This window comes from Physella acuta, unplaced genomic scaffold (genome assembly GCF_028476545.2).
Source record: "Physella acuta isolate Inbredline_101_S28 unplaced genomic scaffold, ASM2847654v3 ptg000074l, whole genome shotgun sequence".
Taxonomy (NCBI): Eukaryota; Metazoa; Mollusca; class Gastropoda; family Physidae; genus Physella; species Physella acuta.
This window is the reverse complement of record NW_026731594.1, coordinates 682273-704336: the sequence shown is the minus strand read 5'-3', so window position 1 is coordinate 704336 and position 22064 is coordinate 682273. Positions and strand designations below refer to the sequence as shown.

General features: G+C 36.1%; 2 protein-coding genes across 2 annotated transcripts; both read left to right on the top strand.

Annotated features, from left to right (window-relative positions):
- Nucleotides 1-431: 431 nt before the first annotated feature.
- LOC131952884 (uncharacterized) lies at nt 432-7433 on the top strand. The gene is made up of 8 exons (XM_059315810.1): nt 432-470; nt 665-755; nt 1012-1419; nt 3286-3717; nt 5154-5341; nt 6002-6167; nt 6854-6969; nt 7320-7433. The coding sequence occupies exons 2-7, from the start codon at nt 698-700 to the stop codon at nt 6934-6936; spliced, it is 1335 nt and encodes a 444-aa protein (XP_059171793.1). The 5' UTR covers nt 432-470; nt 665-697; the 3' UTR covers nt 6937-6969; nt 7320-7433.
- Nucleotides 7434-12812: 5379 nt separating this feature from the next.
- LOC131952948 (uncharacterized) lies at nt 12813-21786 on the top strand. Its single transcript, XM_059315889.1, has 7 exons — nt 12813-12834; nt 16817-16881; nt 17140-17290; nt 19076-19134; nt 20381-20525; nt 20871-21017; nt 21527-21786. The coding sequence occupies exons 1-7, from the start codon at nt 12813-12815 to the stop codon at nt 21784-21786; spliced, it is 849 nt and encodes a 282-aa protein (XP_059171872.1).
- The last annotated feature ends 278 nt before the right edge of the window (nt 21787-22064 follow it).

Below are 22064 nucleotides of genomic sequence, written 5' to 3'. Positions count from 1 at the left end.
GTTGTATACGTTTACACATTAGATATACTAAGCTAAATTTAGAACTTTAGAGACATTTTATAGATACATTAGATAAATTTTAAAAAAAAATAATGTAAGTTAGGCCTACATGACGCAAGTAAAGTAAAAACAGACTCAAGAAAATATTAGAAATGCATTCATTATTTTAACGCATCACCAATCAACCAGCTTAAGGCAAGATCAGCTTAAAACAATCTTTAGAACACGGACCCGTATGCTCAGAACATTTTTGTCGAATTATCAATGGATGGGCGTTTTTTATTTACTTGATAAGCTAGGGTAGCAGTACATTGGATGTAATTTATTTTAATCTTATTTTTACAGTGCTTATTCGTAATAGCATTTTAATCGGATTTGCGCGCAAGTTTAGAACATATAAATACCAAACAAGCGTGAGACTGATCCAGATTCATCCGACATTTGGCTTGGATCTGGTTTCATATTCACGGGTGACTATTTTTATTTATTTCTAAGGCTGTTCTGTTTCTCAATTGCTGACTGTAGCATAAAAAATTAAGTTGCCCCCTGTTTCATTAACGGTATTTATGCTTAAAAGTCGCTTCTTAAATTTTACAACAAACTAAAACAATGTATTGCGTTATTATCTATCAAACCTAATTATAAAGCCTGTTTATTCCACTAGGAGAAAAAAAAGATTAAAACAGTGACTGTAGTCATGAGTTACACTTTGCTGATTGTCGTTCTTGCCATCACGGCATTTGCGCACAGTGCAGGTTTGTTTTTCCAATTAAAAAAAAAAATAGCTTATGTTGTTAGTATAAAAATGTAAAGACTACATCTATATACAGCTGTAACAGTTGATGGTTTATTAACGTTTTATTTGACTATTTTTCTTACTTGATTTTTCAAAGTTTAAAATAAAACGTTATGTTATTATTATTTAAGTTACAAATCAAATCTATATTCAGTTTAAATAGTTTATAGTTAATTTGCATTTCCTTTTATTATTGCTGGAATTTTTTTTTCAAGATGCGGATAGATGTAAATGGGATAATTCTGAAATTTATAATCAGAAATGCTATACAGCCACGGACACACTTGTTTGGAGCGATAATTTGGGATATTGTGAGACCTATGGTTATCCACCAATCAGCATCCGAAATAAGGAAGATCTGGTCTATTTTAAGAATAAAGTTTTACCCACGGAGTCGGCCAGCGTCTGGGTTGGTGCCACAGATATCCTGAAGGAAGGTATCTTTATCTGGGAGGACACCAAGCAACCGGTATCTGCTGACTTTGAGCAACTCTTCGACAGATCCACAAACACCGCAGATAAGGATTGCTTGTTAGCTACGGCTGAGTTTGACAAGATTATTGCTGTGGAGTGTGATGAAACTTATGCGGTGGGGTATTGCGTGGGGCACCTGATTCATGAATGTAAGTAGAGAAATGTTTAGTGTAATCATAAAACAAACTCAATAGAATTAATGCCTACAATAATTATAAAACAGATTCACTATGATCAAAGCAAATGAAATATCCTTAAAGATGAGGTAGTAAAATGTATGCAGGGCAGACGCGTAGCGACCCTTCCCGGCGCACTGGGACAAACTTTCAATAAGCCCTCCCCTCCCCGGGAACAAACTTACAATTTGCCCCCCCCCCCCCTCCATATATTTTTATCATTTATAATGCAAAACTGCAGCTAAAATGATATTTTAATGTTTTTTTCCAACTCATTTTGGCCACCCTAGGGTCAGCGCCCGGGGACATATGTACCTCCCCCCGTCCCCGTCCGCTCCTCGCTACGCCTCTGATGAGAGTCGGAGTGGTCGGGCGGGTAAGCACAAGGTTGTTAACCCGAAAGTCCCGAGATCGAAACCTCGGGCAGATGATGCTCGTCAGCTTGGAACAGCAACCAATCTACGAGAGTAAACGCTGAAATAGAACAGGAGAGATGAAAGGATTACCAACTCTGGCATACGCTGCTATTTAGTTGTTTTATTTTCTACTTTTCTGTAATTCATAATTTATGAATTTTACACTACCAATGCGGCGACTGAAAATATTTGCATTAAAACACTCGTGAAGGACGAGTATCGTCACACTTTCCCCCACTCCCCGGAAAGAAGCCTCCTCTTAGTTATCTCCCCTTAGTTTCAAATCGTTTAAAAACTAAATTATCCATGACCTTCAAAAATTCGACCCGGCTCTATATTTGTAATATTCAACGTGAACCACAGTTCACCTCACTGAAGAGCCAGGGGGTGGGTGGGGATGCATGTGTATGTGGTGTTCCACATGGTTCCCCACGTAAATAATTATATATATATATATATATATATATATATATATATATATATATATATATATATATATATATATAAGAAACGGTACTTAAGCTTCCCTGTTCACAGACAGGTTGAAAATAAAATAAAGCGAAATGTATTTGTTTTTTTTAAATGTGTTTCGTCGTCAAGATGTATCCAAATCTTGATTTCGCTTTTTTTCCACGCTTATAATACATCCTCTATACTCCGTATAAGTAAAAGTGAATGATTTGTCGATACCAATACATAAACAAAAGTAAACACGTAGCTATGTATTTGATCAAGAAAGAGCATATTAATAACAAAAATAACTACCTATCTGCATATGGAGGGGGAGTTACACACCACAGTACGAGGCCACTTACAACGGTGTTGCTGAATGTATACTTTTGGTGTACAGCAGCAGAGGCGTAGCGACCCTTCCTGGCGCACGGGGAAAAACTTTCAATTTGGCGCCCCCCCCCCCCCTCGAGAAGGAACAAACCTTCAATTTTCAATTTGCACCCCCTCAAACTTTCCATTTGCACCCCCCCCCCTATATATTTTTATATGTATAACTGCAACTAAAATAAGAGTTTAATTTGTTTTTCCAACCCATTTTGGCGCCCCCTAAGGTCGGCGCCCGGGGACATATTTACCACCCTGCCCCCCCCCCCCCCTTCGTTACGCCTATGTACAGCAGAACAAAATAAACAACTCATTTTAAATTTACAGATAAAGGTTTCTTTTTAATACACGAGCAAGCCCCGATATTGCTTCACACGTTTATTACATTTCGGATGTTTGATCATAATCTGTTTCTTTATTAAAACTAATTATCGATATTGATTTTGTTTCCATTAATTACAGTATCTGTGATACATTATTCTATTTAAGATATTTCAATACATTTTAACTTCCAATAATGTTATGACAATAACAATTTAGACACACTGTAACGATTGTTTTTTTTTAATTTTATCTCTTTTACCAGACACGACACAATCTACTACACAAGATACTTCAATGTGTCCAAGTAGGGAATACTCAATCTACAACGAGAAATGCTTCATTATCGGTGTAAACAATGGCTCATGGGTACAAACGAAACAAGCGTGTGCGAACTATCGCCTCCCGACAATGGGTAGACCCTTTGAGGAGTTCATGACCCTCGTTGCCACAATTAAAAATATTGATGGCAAAGATTTTTGGGTTGGAGCGAACGACTCAGCGAGCGAAGGGAAATTCATCATGGAGGACACGCTGGAGCCGCTTCCCAGGCGCTACGAGAGTAATTTTCTGAGAAACACAAACACCGATGCTAAGGACTGTTTACTGTTTAATTATACACTGCAAGCCATCGTTGCCGCGAACTGTGAAACGGCTAAAGCTAGTGGGTATTGCCATGGAGACGTTATTCCTGCCGGTAAGTTTATAGTGATGTTGAATGGGTGGAGGGTTAGCAAACAGGGATATACAAGTTGGAAGAAAAAACAACATGAAAGTAGAAAGATGAAAGGTAAGCTCACAGGTATGTTAAAAAGTGGAAGGTGACTCTACAGGCATGTAGAAAGGTGGGATGTGATAACACATGTAGGTAGAAAGGTAGGATGTGATCTCACATGTATGTAGAAAGGTGGGATGTGTTACCACATGTATGTATAAAGGTGGGATGTGATACCACATGTATGCAGAAAGGTGGGATGTGATAACACAGGTATGTATAAAGGTGGGATGTGATAACACATGTATGTAGAAAGGTGGGATGTGATACCACATGTATGTAGAAAGGTGGAAGTTAAGCCCACAGGGATGGTGAAGGGTAGAAGGTTAGATTACAGGTTAAGGAACGTTAACCCATAGGTATATGAAATTTCAAAGGTAAATTCAAAGGCTTGTTTAAGTGTTGAAGGTTATCCGATAGATATGTAAATATTGGCATGAAAACAAGTGAGATGGTAAGACCAGGGTTATGTAGAAAATGTGGAAGTTGAACAAACAGATAAATAGACACGTTGGAAGACCACAGTACGCACCGAGGTTAGATGGTAAGACATCAGGTATGTAGAAAATATGGAAGGTAAGACATCATATATGTAGACAATTTCGAGGGTAAGGCCACACGCACGTAGACGTGTTGAAAGTTAACAGCACACATTTATTAGACACTGATTCTTTATCACAAATGAAATGTTGTTTTTAATTTACGTTATTTAATTATAAAATGATTTGAACGAATTCATTATTTATGAGCCGTTGTCGCAGTTAGTTGTGAAGCCAACAGTACTCATCTTAAAATAGCTTTCATAGCCAGAAATATAACTATTAATGCGATGCAGTCTCTTCTAATGGCAAACATTGTAAATTATTATTTTTTGGCAAGGCAATATTTGCAGTTTAATAAACAAAAATAAATTAAAATTCAATTAACATAAGAAACTTTTGTGAAAGAAAGGAGTCTATTGGAGGAGCACAAAATGTCGGTAAGTTTATATTGTATTTTGATAAAGCTAGTACTAGGATAAAAATATAAAATCATAACCCTAAAGATTCCATAAAGTAGGGTAGATATATTAGTGTACAAATGTTTATTTTAGTTGTTATCTTACTTAATATATAATTTCAGTTCTCTTCCCTCTCTCTCTCTCTCTCTCTCTCTCTATATATATATATATATATATATATATATATATATCTATATATATACATATATATATATATACATATATATATATATATATATATATATATATATATATATATATATATATATATATATATATATATATATATATATATGCATACCCGCAGACTATATCGAAATTACGATCTACTTTGTTTAAAAGAGTGAGTTTCTTGCAGCCCCTACACAACCAACCACCCCAGCACCGGCATGGAACTGGAACTATCAAATACAGATGGCAGCCAACATCACCAGTTACTTCGCCGTAGGTGCTGATGAAGTCAGGTTCGCTGCGATGATCTTTAACAGTGTGCCAACCAAAGTGTTTGACCTGAAGGATCACTTGGACCATGATTCTTTGGCAAAGGTTTGATCCGTTATATAACTAACGAGCCGACCCGTTTAATTGTTTTATTTTCTACTTTTCAGTAATTCATAATTTGTGAATTCGCCACTACCAATGCTGCCACTGAAAATATTTGCTTTAAAACACTATCGATAGTTCGTTAAGTTCGATACCCCCCCCTCCTTTCCCCCAACCCAAAACCCTACCCCGCCCACCCCCCACCTCCGTGAAAGCAGCCTCCTCTAAGTTACCTGCCCTAAGTTTAAAATCGTTTCAAACTAAATTATTTGCAATAATAGCCGTCACTACGATTGTAAACATTTGGAGTAAACCACAGCCCGCCAGAGAGGGGGGGAGCGATACGCCTAGAGAGGAAGAGGAGGCTGCTAGGCGTTTACGTCTTGGTGGTGGTGTCCAGTAAGGTCCCCATGAAGTGAAGTATATGTATTGATATGTAATGTTTTGTAAGAATCTATACAATTGTTTTGTTTTTATATATATTTTTTTTGCGATGTATGAGTTCATTTCGGTGAAACATTGAAAGATATGTTAGTTTTATACTTTGTATATGATATATCGTTAAAAAAATTAGCTGATGTCAAATTAGCAATATCAGAAAAATATTGCTAAAATCAGCTAAGCGTATACATGATTCATTCTAAATCGGCACTTTCACCCCAGGCTTTACTAGCATTACCACACCCGACTGGATACGGCAGTAAGACCTACATAGCCCTGCAGGACATAACCAAGAAAAACATGTTTGGTGCTGAGGCTGGTGGTAGAGACGACGCCCCGAATAATGTAATCGTCGTGACCGATGGCGGCTCTGACAACAGAGAGAAAAGTGTGTGTTTTTTTGTATATTTTAGTAGACCATTTACAGATTTTGAAAATAAAATCTTGGGTTAGGAGCATCCTGTTGCGTGGTCAAACGGAAGAGCGTTTGACTGCTATTTCAAAGGTTTCGAGTTCGGTCCTTTTTTATGACGTGTAACTTTAGAACGTCCCGGAGTCCACCCAGCCCTGATGAGAACCTGTCTTACAATGGAAAGATTAAAGTCAGTTGGGCATAGTACGAATAATCTATCCCCTTATATTCCGATGTAAAGAAACATTTGAACTGTACTTCTTAAGCGCAATGAGTCTGGAGCGAATTCTTTTTTTTTACCAAAAGTATAGAACAAAACATTTTGAACATTCTGGAACTTAAGGGAAAAGTTTCAAGTTCAAACCCCCAGGGAGATGAGCTGGGGACATTAACCCATCTAGGAGTGACAACTCCAGAATTAAACAACTGTTGTCAGGTAGTTTGTTCTTGATTGGACAAAGGTTATGGAAGCAAAGCTAAAAAGAAAAGCAGGCTGAAATTTAAGTCAAACGCCTATTTGGCGCATAATATTTGACATGTAATGCTTAATTGTATTTGGAAGAATCTCTTCTAATACGAAAATTAAGCACAAATAAGAGGACATACAATTATATTAAGATTTATGAAATTAAAAATATTTTTAAAAATTTAAATGTGTTTAGCTTTAGGTGAGGCGGTCAAGCTGAAACAGGCGAACACGACCATCATAGCTGTGGGGGTAGGGCCTAAACCATCACAAGAGTGATCGTAGAGACGCTGGTCCCTCAGACTTGTGACAGTAAGTTCACAATTAACTTACTAAATATTAATTTTAGCATAAGTCATTATACAATAAAACTAACCTGACTAACAGTAGATACATTTTTTTTTATTCACATTTAACTTACTAAATATTCTTTTTAAGCATAATTCATTATACAATAAAACTAACCTGACTAACAGTAGATACTTTTTTTATTCACATTTAACTTACTAAATATTCTTTTTAAGCATAATTCATTATACAATAAAACTAACCGATTTAGCACTAGGTATTTTTTGGAAAAGATTATAATAGTGTTTTGATCTAGCAGACCAAATATTTGTATAACTATCTGCATCATATACATGTATGTATATTTTTCTCAGGTTATCAAGCCGGCTAAAAAGGTTAACTAGCTTGAAGGCCTCTCTTTGATCTTGCAAGTTTGAATGATAAAACAACCAGATTAAAAAATAAAACAAAATAAAATGATTTTAAAAAGTAGTACTTGCTAATTTGTGTTATTATATTAAATTATTTGTTATATTATTGTATATATCATTCGCGAGTAATATCGTATAGCACAATGCCTTTTGTTCAAATTATGTAAGGCAAATTATGTAAATCTCCAAAGGATATTGTCTGTTATCGTTTAGTATAATATTATATTCGATTAGTTTTTAAATAGTAAACAAAGTATTACAAGTTAAATAAAATGCAAGACAATTTAAAAAAAAAATGGTTGTGATCCCACGTATTGATCGTGTAATCTAGCTTCACTTACATATCATAAATCAAACAGAACTCACTTTCTCGTATATGATGCAACCCACTCTATTTACCTACTTCTAAATATTGACTTCTTATACTTGTTTAGAAGGTCTATCGTTTTAAGAGTGGTGTGGCTTGAACGAGTAGTAGAACTCTCGAATGCTAGACCGAATTAAGGTCTGTAATCGAGACAGCAGACTTTCCAGAGTGTACCCAGCTCTAATGAGTACCTGACTCATGTTGGTGAAAGTAAAGGTAATAGCAATGGCTACACTAACTTTCATAAGCAAAAATAAAAACACTTTTAATTCATCTGCCCTATGTATGGTTAGGTCTAAAAAGTGCAACTATGCTTACAAAAAACATTGTGTGATTGTAATCGATCAATAGCGTGGTAAATTAGTGTTAGTGTAGTGAGGTAGTTGTGAAATTAGTCTGGTGATAGGGGTAGAGTTGGTGTGGGGTTGGCAGTGGTGTGTTTATTGTGGGGAGGTAGTGTTGGAGTTAGTGTGAGGTAATATAGGTGGATTTAGTTTGGTGAGGTTGTTTTGGAATTAGTGTGGGTAGTTTTTTCGCTCTTTATAATCAGCTCACCATAGAAACACCATACAACTTCTTATAAACTACAATTGTATTATCACGTTATAACAATCAATCGATACAAACTTACAACACATCAAGAAAATTCAACCATACAGAAAGGTTATATATTTAAATATATATATATATATATATATATATATATATATATATATATATATATATATATATATATACATTTATCAGGTACAACCCCCAAGTAAATAAGACAAAGTACTACACAATAGGATAATATGACTTATAAATGAAAATTAGTCACAAACGGGGTTATGTTCTTAAATATCCAGGCAGGGGGAGGGGCGGAGGTTGACCTTAATCTTTAGAGCTGTACACACTGGGTTAAGGATATATTTTCTATTCAAGTGGCTTTCTATTTCATCTGACGGTAGAAAAAGGCAGCACGTTATGTGTGCTTTGGGAGGCTCCCCACCCCTCCTCACTCTCCCTTCTATAAAGTTGGCAAAACTTTACCGAATAACTTCTGCAAATCTCTCTATACAACGGTTTTATGTCAAGAATATTAAGATACAAGTGTTGTGTCTTTTAATTTTTAATAAGACCGTTTTATGTGTATACATGTGAATAAGAATAATCTTAATCCTATATCCAGCTGGTGCATTAATTCCTACTTTAATACCTAATAAAACAGCTTAAGCTGTTAAATATATTTATAAAAATTGTTATTTTCAAGCCTGAAAGACTAACCCACTTGTAGCTGCAGATGTTTAATATACTTTATAAAATGGTTATTTTCATGCCTGAAATGATAACCTACTGGTAACTGCAGATATTTAATATACTTAGAAAACGATTTTGTTCATGCCTGAAGGGATAAGCTACTCGTGTATATAATATTTCTGCGATTTATATTAGATCATGTTAAATAGATCTTGATCTTTTTATAGAGATTTATACTATTTTTTACTGTCGAATCCCATGTTTCATGCTGTGCATTTTAATGATTTTACACACCGAAGGCTTAATGCTAAAATGATTTATTGGAAAGAGATAAAAAAAATATGAGAAAGTATTTTAAATTTAACTATATATATATATATATATATATATATATATATATATATATATATATATATATATATATATATATATATATATATATGAGTTGGAAATTTAGGATTAAATAACAAAATAGCAACTATTACCGATAGACAATTATAAATCGATACAATAACGCCGACTGTCGCTAAAACGATTAAAACGACATATCTATTATGAGCCTATAATATATGCAAAGGTACTTTATCCTCCTGCTGCTGATCATTGTGTATTGGATACATCAAGACGGATGTATCGGCACAAATGGTAAAGTTATCAAGTCACGCGAATCGTACATTTTTCGACTTGGTGAATTCAGCTTACTTACATTGATTTATATTACTAAATACGTGGTAATTATTCCTACAAAAATGCTAATAGCTTTACTATTCACTATTTTATGTACATGAACAGTATAAATGCCAGTGTACAATTGATTAATTGTACGTGAAATTTGAAAAGGCGTTCAAGTTATCGAATTTTTGAGAAACCAGAAACGGAGTAAGTTAAGTATAGCTTTCGATAACAGAAACATTCTATTGGATCGTATGGTCAGCATCACATTTTTACAGATTTCTTAAGGTCAAATAAAAAGGGAAAAATATAGCAATTTGACATATGTTACATATTATTCTGTCTTCTTTAACAGATTAAGCTTTAATATTTTAATAAACATTTTTGTATTTAGTATTTAATCTACTATTGTGTTTCTTATATATAGAATTGATTTATTCAACAGAGAAATGCCTATTACGATCATTACGTTGCCATCTAGATTTACTTTTGTTAACTAGGTCCAGAACATCAGTTTAAATTATCTTTTATGTCGTTTTCCTACTGTAAGATGAATGTAAATATATACATACATGTTATAAAAAATATGAGAAAAAAAAACTGAGCATATTTGAAAAATATTCGAATCCTGTATTAAAAACAAATGTATATGTGGGTTGTGTATGTGTATGTGTGCTCCACTCTAAATAGGGCAAACTTCTAGTGATGTATGCGGTTTTAAAGATCTATATATATAATTCTCTTCTGGGAGCCGTTAGAAAACAAGCTGCAAGCGCGCCTTTGCAGTCCCCTCTCTTCCTCTCTATCACTATCATTACCACCCCACCCCACCCCCACATGGTCTGGTGAGCTGTGGTTCACTCTAAATGTTTACAAATCGTAGAGGCGGGTTTAGTGACGGCTATTAGGGGCAGATAATTTAGTTTGAAACTATTTTAAACTTACAGGAGGTAACTAAGAGGAGGCTGCTATTCACGGGGGGAGGGGGGGGGGTGTAGGGTAGGGGTTGGGGGGGGGGGGGGTTAGTGTTTTAAAGCAAATATTTTCAGTGGCAGCATTGGCACTGTCGAATTCACAAATTATGAATTACTGAAAAGTAGAAAATAAAACAACTAAATAGCGGCGTATGATACGCAGCGGGTCGGCTCGTTATTAATAAAACAGATAGTGTTAGTTACCTCACAATTCAAAGACAGTTACAAATTGACGTTTTTAAATGCCACTTGTGAGGTAACTAACACTATCTGTTTTATTACTAATTGAATTAACCTCACTGCATCTACCATTTGTATTGAGGTTTTAAAGATACAAATGTGGGTTACAAGGTGAAACAGCATGGTAGAGAGACCCGAAATTCTACATTTCAGTCTCGTGTCAGTATGATATCCTTGAGTCGACCCAGCTCTGATGGGTACCCGGCCAAAGTTAAGTCGCATGGGAATAGTGCTAATCACACCATCTCTTGATATGACACTGTCATGGACAACATGAACTGCACTGTCATATAGCATGACATTTTCGGAAAAGAATTTTGACATTTACTTGAAGTATTATGTCAGATTAAAATAACGAAATGAAATTACACTGTTGTAATTTGCTAGTGACAACTACAGGTAGATTCGCAGTGTGTGAGTGGGGGGGGGGGGGTGAGGGATTAGTGGAGGGCTAGAAGACGAAGGTCTCAAACAGTAGTCGTTAAAATAACCTCAAGAGGGATAATTTAATAGTTTACAACCCTGAGCTTATTGCGTCATTGAATTAGCTATGGGGTAGGAGAGCTGTAATGTTTCGAATGCGAATCCTTTTGAGAGTAGTGCCGGGTGATCGAATGATAGAATTCTCTAATGCTAGACCGAAAGTCGAATGTTCGGATCTCGATCTAGACTCCAGACTGCAAGACTTTCCTGAGTTCACCCAGCTCTGTTGGGTACCCTGACTTATGTTGGGGAAAGTAAAGGGCATAATGCTGACTCTAACACCTCCTCGCATGCCTACATTAAACACAAACTTAACATCATCTGCCGTATATATAATTTGGTCTAAAAATGGAACTATGCTTTTTAGTTTTAGTTCTCTTAATCGACCAATAGATTAGTAAATAGCAATGATAATGCTATTATTAGCAGAACAAGAGCCGATATAAAGGATAATATGAAGCTTGCGGTACCGTCATAATTTCTGCATTATTTATATAAAGCTAAGGCCAAATATCATCACAGAGCTCAATTAACAAAGCATGTTTTATGGTCAGTTGAAATGCATGTCACTCATAAACTAAATATAGAATACGTATGCAAAGTTAGGTTTAATATGTGGATTTAGTGTGGGGAGGTAGTGGTATAGTTAGTGTAGGGAGGTAGTTTTGGGGCTAGTGTGGGGATGTAGTGGTAGAGGTAGTTTGGGGAGGTAATGGTGAATGTAATGAGTGGAGGTAGTTGTGGGGTTAGTGTGGGGAGGTAGTGTTGTAGTTAGTGTGGGGATTTTGAGGTGAATTTATGGGACTATGTGCGTCGTCTATCATGTTGATGTTAGTGAGAAATGAACATCAACTGGAGTAATATTCTACCAGAAGTCGATTTGACTCAACTCTGTTTCGGTACTAGCCAATAGCGTCTGTAAGAATTACCTTTACAAATTTAAAAATATTTTTAAAAATTCATATACGTTTTAATAACAAGCATTTATGTAATAATGCACTAAAAAGGAGAAAAAAAAATTATACACTACTATACACTACTATTTAAATAACTATTACGAAAAGCGTGGGTCACTTTAGTATCTATTGGATACCTTTACTAATATTTAGGAAGAGACCCACGCTGTGGAATAATTTGATGAGACAGCCTACTAATTTGGACACATTTTAATTAATTCATAAAAAAATAATCATGCTACCAATTAAGTCAAATGTAATGTCATATTGCATTGTCTTCATGTCTTGACCAACGCGCCAACGTAGAAACAAATCTGTCTGTTTGAAGTGCCTGTAATTTCGCTCGGGAGTTTCGATCTAGACTGATGATAGACTGACGAATGACGACAGAGGAAGCAAGTTAAATAAAAACTTGTAAAAAATTAAGGGAACAAGTTTTGAAATATGTTTCTTTAACAGAACTTACAAAAATTTATCACATTCTTGTTGTCTTTTAAAATCGAAAATGGCAAAAGATACAACTTCCAGTAACCAGAAAACATTGAACAAGGTGGTTGACGGGCTAGGGGCGTACACACACTAAGTATATTTTGTATTTAAAAATATATTTCTCTCCACCTCTTCTGAGTTTTTGTGTGTATGGGGTGGGAGAGGAAGGTTTGGGCTTGAAGTTATCCCATCCCCCTCTCCCCGCACCCTGAAAGAAACGCTATTTACAATACAGTTGGCGATATTTTATCAAACAACATAACACCATCCGCAAATCTCGAAAAACAACGATTTCTTTTTTTCACAAATATCAGGATCAATGAGTTGTGTTTTCGATTTGTAATTAGACAGTTTTATGTGTATTAATGTGAATTAGAATCCGGCTTGTCCATTAATTCCGACTTTAATCCTTATTAAAACTGTCTAACGTACAGAGCAAATGGTTGTTTTCATGCCTGAAAGGAAAAGCTACACGTTAATATACAAATAAATCAAGATTAGTTTTGGAGATATTTATAATCTTTTTAGTGTCGAATCTCTTGCTCCGTGCTGTAATTGTCATTACACACCGAAGAGTTAATGCTCAAATTTTTTTTTTGAAAACAGATGAAAAACATATTGTTGCAACTTGTTACATGCTAAGGTGTTTTGATAAAACTCTCAAGAAAATGTTGCCAGTGTTTAGTTTTTATGATTAAATAAGAAAAACGGCAATCAAGATAATGTCTCAAGGTACACACACTATTTAGGCCTACTTGTACGTAAAATTTGAAAAGGTGCTCAAGTTATCGAGTATTGAGAAACCAGAAACGGAGTATGTACCGCTTTCGATGGCAGAAACATGGTATGGTCAGCATCCGAGTTGATTACACTGTTTTCAACTAAACAGCTACAAAAGTAAAATTGGCTTGCGCTATTCACATCGACTATACCGTGTCTACACGCCTAAATGATTCGATCGTATGTTTTAAAGAAACATTGCATATTTTTTTTCGGATTTCTAAACGCCATATAAAAAACGAGAACTAATCAAAATGATATATTTTATATAATATTATGTCTACTTTAATGGATAAAGCGTTAATATTTTAAGTAACATTAAGAGAAATATAGAGTACAATTACATATTTGATACGTAATAACGTAAATGTTGTATGCAAACAAATACATATTATTTGATCGCGTTTATACTTCATGTGCATTTATTACTCATGATAAAAAACGGAACAATATTTTACCTCAGGGCATCCCAATCTGTTTTTCATAAAACGTAATATGAATGGTGTTTTAAACTATTATAACTATAAGCAATGTATATAAAATTTATATTCCAAAAAATGCAAGGAACCTGTTTTTTTGTTGTTGTAATTTTACAGTTTGCGACAATAAACATCGAATTAAAAATACATTGACTTATGTAAATTAAACTTAAAAAAAAACGCAAATCGATAATGCAGCGTATATAATATAGATGAGCGTAAAACAGATGCCTGTACGCTTGTCAACATTTTCAACCAGTGTTGGACTATATAGCAATACATTATTTCTATATTTGTAAGCAGCCACAGGTACAGATCGTATGAACTTATTTCTTGTATCTTGCTTCTTTTCATGAGAAACGCCTCACTTTTTTAAAAAAAATCACATTACTTTAATGGTTACCAGGTAATGTCCAGTTAAGAAACATATGCTTTCCATTCTTTATTTGAGATTGTGTTTCATCAGATTACAGTTTATTAATTAGACACCGCTATGTTTGAATACAGCGGCTATTCTTGATCTAATGTATCTAAGTGATCAACTTTTTATACGTTTAAAAAAAATGTGTTATGCCATTTGAAACTTTAATTTCTATATATTATTTTTCTTTCTTATCTTAATGATTTATTTTTAAAATCGCTCTTATAGCTCTTTTTTAAAATATATTAATTGATAGTTGCTTACCATCACTGTTTGACAATATACTTCTGCATCTATTGTTTGTTTGAAATAAATACAATTACATCAATGAAAAGCTTTCACACTGTTGAACTTGTATAAAAAGACAAAGTTCCTCTTCGCATTTAATTTAGTTACATTATTAATTTGCTCTGAAGATTTATGGGCGCTGTGAGACTTCTCATAATAGCTGTGATGCTATTCAATTTGTGTAACGCACAAGGTGAGTACAGTGTATAATTAACAAAAGCCACGGCAACAGACACATATAGACATAGACATAGACATAGACATAGACATAGACGTAGACGTAGACGTAGACGTAGACGTAGACGTAGACGTAGACGTAGACGTAGACGTGGACGTAGACGTGGACGTGGACGTGGACGTGGACGTGGACGTGGACGTGGACGTGGACGTGGAGGCGGACGTGGACGTGGACGTGGACGTGGACGTGGACGTGGACGTGGACGTGGACGAGGACGTGGACGTGGACGTGGACGTGGACGTGGACGTGGACGTGGACGTGGACGTAGACGTGGACGTAGACGTAGACGTAGACGTAGACGTAGACGTAGACGTAGACGTAGACGTAGACGTAGACGTAGACGTAGACGTAGACGTAGACGTAGACGTAGACGTAGACGTAGATGTAGACGTAGACGTAGATGTAGATGTAGATGTAGATGTAGATGTAGATGTAGATGTAGATGTAGATGTAGATGTAGATGTAGACGTAGACGTAGACGTAGACGTAGACGTAGACGTAGACGTAGACGTGGACGTAGACGTAGACGTAGACGTAGACGTAGATGTAGATGTAGATGTAGATGTAGATGTAGATGTAGATGTAGATGTAGATGTAGATGTAGATGTAGATGTAGATGTAGATGTAGATGTAGATGTAGATGTAGATGTAGATGTAGATGTAGATGTAGATGTAGATGTAGATGTAGATGTAGATGTAGATGTAGACGTAGACGTAGACGTAGATGTAGATGTAGATGTAGATGTAGATGTAGATGTAGATGTAGATGTAGATGTAGATGTAGATGTAGACGTAGATGTAGACGTAGACGTAGACGTAGACGTAGACGTAGACGTAGACGTAGACGTGGACGTAGACGTGGATGTAGACGTAGACGTAGACGTAGACGTAGACGTAGACGTAGACGTAGACGTAGACGTAGATGTAGATGTAGATGTAGATGTAGATGTAGATGTAGATGTAGATGTAGATGTAGATGTAGATGTAGACGTAGACGTAGACGTAGACGTAGACGTAGACGTAGACGTAGACGTAGACGTAGACGTAGACGTAGACGTAGACGTAGACGTAGACGTAGACGTAGACGTAGACGTAGACGTAGACGTAGACGTAGACGTAGACGTAGACGTAGACGTAGACGTAGACGTAGACGTAGACGTAGACGTAGACGTAGACGTAGACGTAGACGTAGACGTAGACGTAGACGTAGACGTAGACGTAGACGTAGACGTAGACGTAGACGTAGACGTAGACGTAGACGTAGACGTAGACGTAGACGTAGACGTAGACGTAGACGTAGACGTAGACGTAGACGTAGACGTAGACGTAGACGTAGACGTAGACGTAGACGTAGACGTAGACGTAGACGTAGACGTAGACGTAGACGTAGACGTAGACGTAGACGTAGACGTAGACGTAGACGTAGACGTAGACGTAGACGTAGACGTAGATGTAGACGTAGACGTAGATGTAGACGTAGACGTAGATGTAGACGTAGACGTAGATGTAGACGTAGATGTAGATGTAGATGTAGATGTAGATGTAGATGTAGATGTAGATGTAGATGTAGATGTAGATGTAGATGTAGATGTAGATGTAGATGTAGATGTAGATGTAGATGTAGATGTAGATGTAGATGTAGATGTAGATGTAGATGAAGATGAAGATAAAGATAAAGATGAAGATGAAGATGAAGATGAAGATGAAGATGAAGATACAGATATATACATAGATACATATGTATATACATCAACACAGATATATTGATATATATGTAGTTGTACCTATAAATGTATAAACATATATATCAGAAGAATGCAAAGCCTTCAACCGGTTGTTAGGAGCATACCAGAATGTTTCTGGTATTACAACACTGAAAGTAAGTATATTTTTTTATGTTGTTATTTCTTATTTTTAAGTATTATATGCAATTAACCTAAGTCGAATGTATTTAAATATAAAATGTTAGTAGTTTTAACAAAAGGATTACATCCCGTCATGTTTTAATATATAATGAAAAATATGGTTACAATTGTTGAGCTTAAACAAGGTTATTTTTGCATATTCTAATAAGTATACTATGTTTATTCAAGAATTTCACCTGAACACCACCCTGTCTATAAATGTTTACCTTCAGGATTGCTTCACATCCTGTGTGACTAATGCATCATGTATCGCATATTACTACAACATTCTACCAGACTGCAGGAATTACATTTTAAACACTACAATCAGCAATCCCGCACAATCAGGTGTTGTCTCCTATAATATTTGCCCGAATGATCCTTGTAAGTAGCTATAATATATTGTTTCATATTTCATTTGAATTCGTATTTCCTTATCATTGAATGAAACATTTGAATGCTCAAATTAAGTGCGTATTGTATAGTTTTGTGTACGCAAATTAAAATTTAAGTATATCTTCAATTTTTATAATGCCATTAAATATTAATCTATATACTACTAAAAGTCAAGTTTGTTTACATGTTTGAATATTTATTTGTTTGTTTGCCTGATCGAAAATTGTGATATGTTCGACTCTATCTGGAAAGCTGTAAAATGGTATGCAGGTAGAGAATAATTTTTTAATGCAGACAGACTGTTGATCACAAATTTATTTAAAGACGTTAATTAATTTATTGATTTATTCCTACGCAGAATAACCCATTTTTTTTTAAAATGTTAAAACCTTGACTAAACTTTGTGGGAATAGTGACGTCACAGGTTTTTGTTTACTCTTTAGTACAATAAAATGGCGGCGTCTATTGAAGAAAATTGTGTTCCCATTCAAAAGTTTAACGCGTTCTAAATATAATTTTCTGTCGGTCATAACTTTAACAATACGTCCGTTTGCTGTATTTATTACGTTCCAACACTTATATCAATTTTCAACTGTCTTTTTCATTTAGTTTTACGATAAATTTCTCTAGATCTAAAGATCAGCTATCGAAGGAAATTTATGAATCTAGCCTAGATCTAGATCTAGCCTAGATGTAGGTCACTAGATTCAATGTAAATTCTACATCTAGAATCTATTTCAGGCCTTAATTATTTTATATAAATCTTTGTTTGGCTTATTTAAGATAAAATTTAATTTGAAAGTTAGTACTACTAGACTTATTTTTAGATCTAGATCTAGAATCTATACGCGTAAATCAAGTTGCATAAGGAGACACATAGTATAGTATAAAAATTCACTTGTGACGTCACGAGTAAATAGCTAAAATGGTAGCGTAGTCAGCTCTCATGCAGGAGGCACGGGTTCTAGACCAATATGTCAATGAAATTTTTTTTTTCAATTTTTTTTTTTTAGATGTGAATGATAACGTTGCCTATCTGAACTTGGCAAGATACAGGGCAGGTGAAGTAGAGTTCATCTGTTTCTTTGTCCTAAGCATATGAAAGGATAGTGTGGTCAGATACATGCTCGGCTGGAATTGTTTTTTAAACGATAAAAACATGTTGTCTGAGACTTGGCAGGACACTGGGCAGGTGAAGTAGAGTTGAGTAGGTCACCTGTGACGTCAGTTTATGAAGGGATAGTCCGAAATCGGTGTTTTCGGTGTTTTTAAAAGATAAAAAACATATATTTGAATGTGGGGTCTGTTTTTTGTGACGATAAGTGACACTGCAGTAGCGTACCGAGGAGGGGGGGGGGGGGGACGGTAAGGGAGGGGGGGTGGGGAGGTGGAGGGGGGAAGGGGGGGGGGACATATGTTGGGGCGCCAAAATGGTTTGGAAAAATAAATTGATAGGTTGAGGGGGGTTCAAATCGAAAGTTTGAGTGGGGGGGGGTGCACATCAAAAGTTTGAGGGGGGGGGGGTTCAAATCGAAAACTTTGTCCCCGGGCGCCGGGAAGGGTCGCTATGCCTCTGAGTGACAGACGTGATGTTTTTTGATGGATGACCCCCGAAACCCACAGTTATCCAACGGATGACGGGTATTCTAGTATAATATAATATTCAAACGTTACCAATAATAACATGTAAGACAATATAATTATATTTTTTAAAATGAGTATGTATAATATTTTTTATCACAGCATAGTTTAATTCGTTATTTCTTTATGTAGCACAGTGTCTTAGTTCTACAAAGTTGACCGCAAACATTGTTACAGTTAGCGCCAACAAGGTATGTTTAAATGTAACAAACACACCTACAAGAACACAAATGTATATACATATATATATATATATATATATATATATATATATATATATATATATATATATATATATATATATATATATATACCAGTGGCGTAGCGAGGTCGGGTGTCACCCGGTGCGGCACTTAATGGTGTCACCCCCCCCCCCAGAGGCGTAGCGACCCTTCTCGGGGACAAACTTTCAAAATTTCGATTTGCACCACCCCCCTCAAAATTTCGATTTGCACCCCCCCTCACGTTTTTCTCTATATATTTTGCTATTTTTTGTCTTGGTGTCACCCCTCTAAATGGTGTCACCCGGTGCGGTCCGCACCCCCCCCCCCTCGCTACGCCCCTGATATATACATATATATATACTAAATGAAACTGCATGCAGACCACTTTTAAGTATAGACAAATAAAGTAGGCTGTAATGTTAGCGTCTGTGTTATCAAGTATTGATGACGTCATTATTAATGTTTATTTTTTATCGGGATTGGCTTATTAATTCTACGCTTACTCTAGAATCAATGATTTTTTTTATTCTGTGTATGCTTACTACTTTAGAGCTGTTCATATTTTCGTTTTGAAAATTAAAGTCACCGACTTTCACACTGCATCTGTTAAATGTCCTTGTTTTTTCACTATTGAGTTTGCGACCGACAGTATAGCGAAACTAATATAGTGTTATATGTTTGTGTATATATATGTCTTTGTATATATATGTTAAACCGAAAAGTCTCGAGTTTGAACCCTCGGGCAGATGAGGCTCGTTAGCTGGGGACAGCCACTCATCTAGGAGAGACAACTCCAAAATCAAACAACTGCTGCCTTGTAGTTTGTTCTTGGTTGGACAAAGGCTATGGAAGCAATTCCAAAAAGAAAAGCAGGTTGAAATCGGAGTCCATGGCCTCAATGGCGCATAACCAGTTGACACGTATCCTTAATTGTGATAGAGGCGTTGTCGAGTCGGCAAAAAGCTCCATGATTAATAAATTCGAAAAAGTCTCGAGTTCAAACCCTCTGGCAGATAAGGCTCGATCCCTTCCAACACTAAAACTTAAGAAGGAAGAAGAATTATAATTATATATATATATATATATATATATATATATATATATATATATATATATATATATATATATATAAAACAATAAAAAAGCAAATAAATCGTAGTCCCCTACTTTTACAATTTCCGTTTAATTTTCACAATGTGTTTTAAAATTTCAGACATGTTACCAGACGTGCTTAGAGAACCCGATTTGTGTCGGATCTTACAGTGTCAACGGGAAATGTAGAAATGATTATCTCAACGGAACTTTGATTAATGTTTTAAACGACTCGAAAGTGGAGGCTTTTGTTCGATGCAGAATGAGTATATTTAAATAAAAACAAATCATAAGCTACATAGGTTAGGATTAGAAAAATTAAATTTAAAACTATACACAGCTGTCGCATCATGCCGGTATATGAAATATTTGTACATGTGTTTTTTACTTTACACGCAACAATGTAGGTCGGTAAATTTGTATAAGAATAACATACACAGTTATATCGAATTAAAAATAATGAAGGCAAATATATTAGAATATAAATATTATTATGCGTGATTTTTTAATTGTAAATATTGTCTAATTTTAAACACATGTCAAATGTATGTATTGTATAATAAATATTGAAAAATGAACTTTAGTATTAAATATTCAAATAAATGTTTCAGTGAACGCTCCAACTACCACCACAACAATAACAACAGTGGAAACAACTACGACAACGTCTACTACTTCGCCCACCACAACAACCACAACAGAAGAGACGACTACAACAGAGCCGACTACTTTTTTCACCACGACAGATGAGAAAACTAGTACAGAACCCACTATTTCGCTAAACACCCGATAATATACAACTACTACCAGAGGCGTACATATGGGGGGGGGGGGGGGGGCGTGGGTGCGGACCGCACCGGGTGACACCAATTAGGGGGGGGGGGGGTGACACAAAGGCAAAAAATAGCAAAATATATAGAGAAAAACTAGAGGAAGGGACGTAGACGAGGTCGGGTGTCACCCGGTGTGGCACTTAATGGTGTCATCCCCCAGAGGCGTAGCGACTCTTCCCGGGGACACACTTTCAATTTTCAATTTGCACCCCACCCCCCTCGAACTTTCGATTTGCACCCCACCCCCTCAAACTTTCGATTTGCACTCCCCATCAAATTTTTCTCTATATATGTTTACTATTTTTTGCCTTGGTGTCACCCCCATACATGGTGTCACCCGGTGCGGTCCGCACCCACCGCCACCCCTCCCGTCGCTACGCCTCTGCACATATCGTATACACAATTAATACAAAATTAACGCATTTGTATTTCAGCTACTGCAGCCCCAACTTCCCTAACCAATACCCCTGAGCCATGCACTGAGAAGGCTGACATTATCGTTCTACTGGACGCTTCCACCAGCATCGGGGCAGAAAGTTGGAGTTACGTAACACAGACAGCCGCAAACATCACCCAGTATTTTGACGTTGGTCCTGATAAAGTCCGGTTCGCTGCGATGACCTTTAATCGAAAACCTACCGCCCAGTTTAACCTAAAAGATCATTTGGATCATGATTCTTTGACACGGGTATGACGGCATTTCAAATATAATTAAAAGCAATAATATGTATAATTGTATAATTTAAGTGTTATTCGGTCTTCAGCGCTGTCTAGAAATGCATTACAATGTATACTGTGTTGCTTTCTATTTTCATTTCACAGTTTTACAATTATGATAAGACTTGAAATAGAATGTGTTGGTAGAGGTTGCCGGTCGGCCTGATCGAGTTGGTAAAGCTTATGGTATACACCAGGGGTCTCCAAACTACGGCCCGCGGGCCGGATGCGGCCCGCGAAGTCCTCTCATCCGGC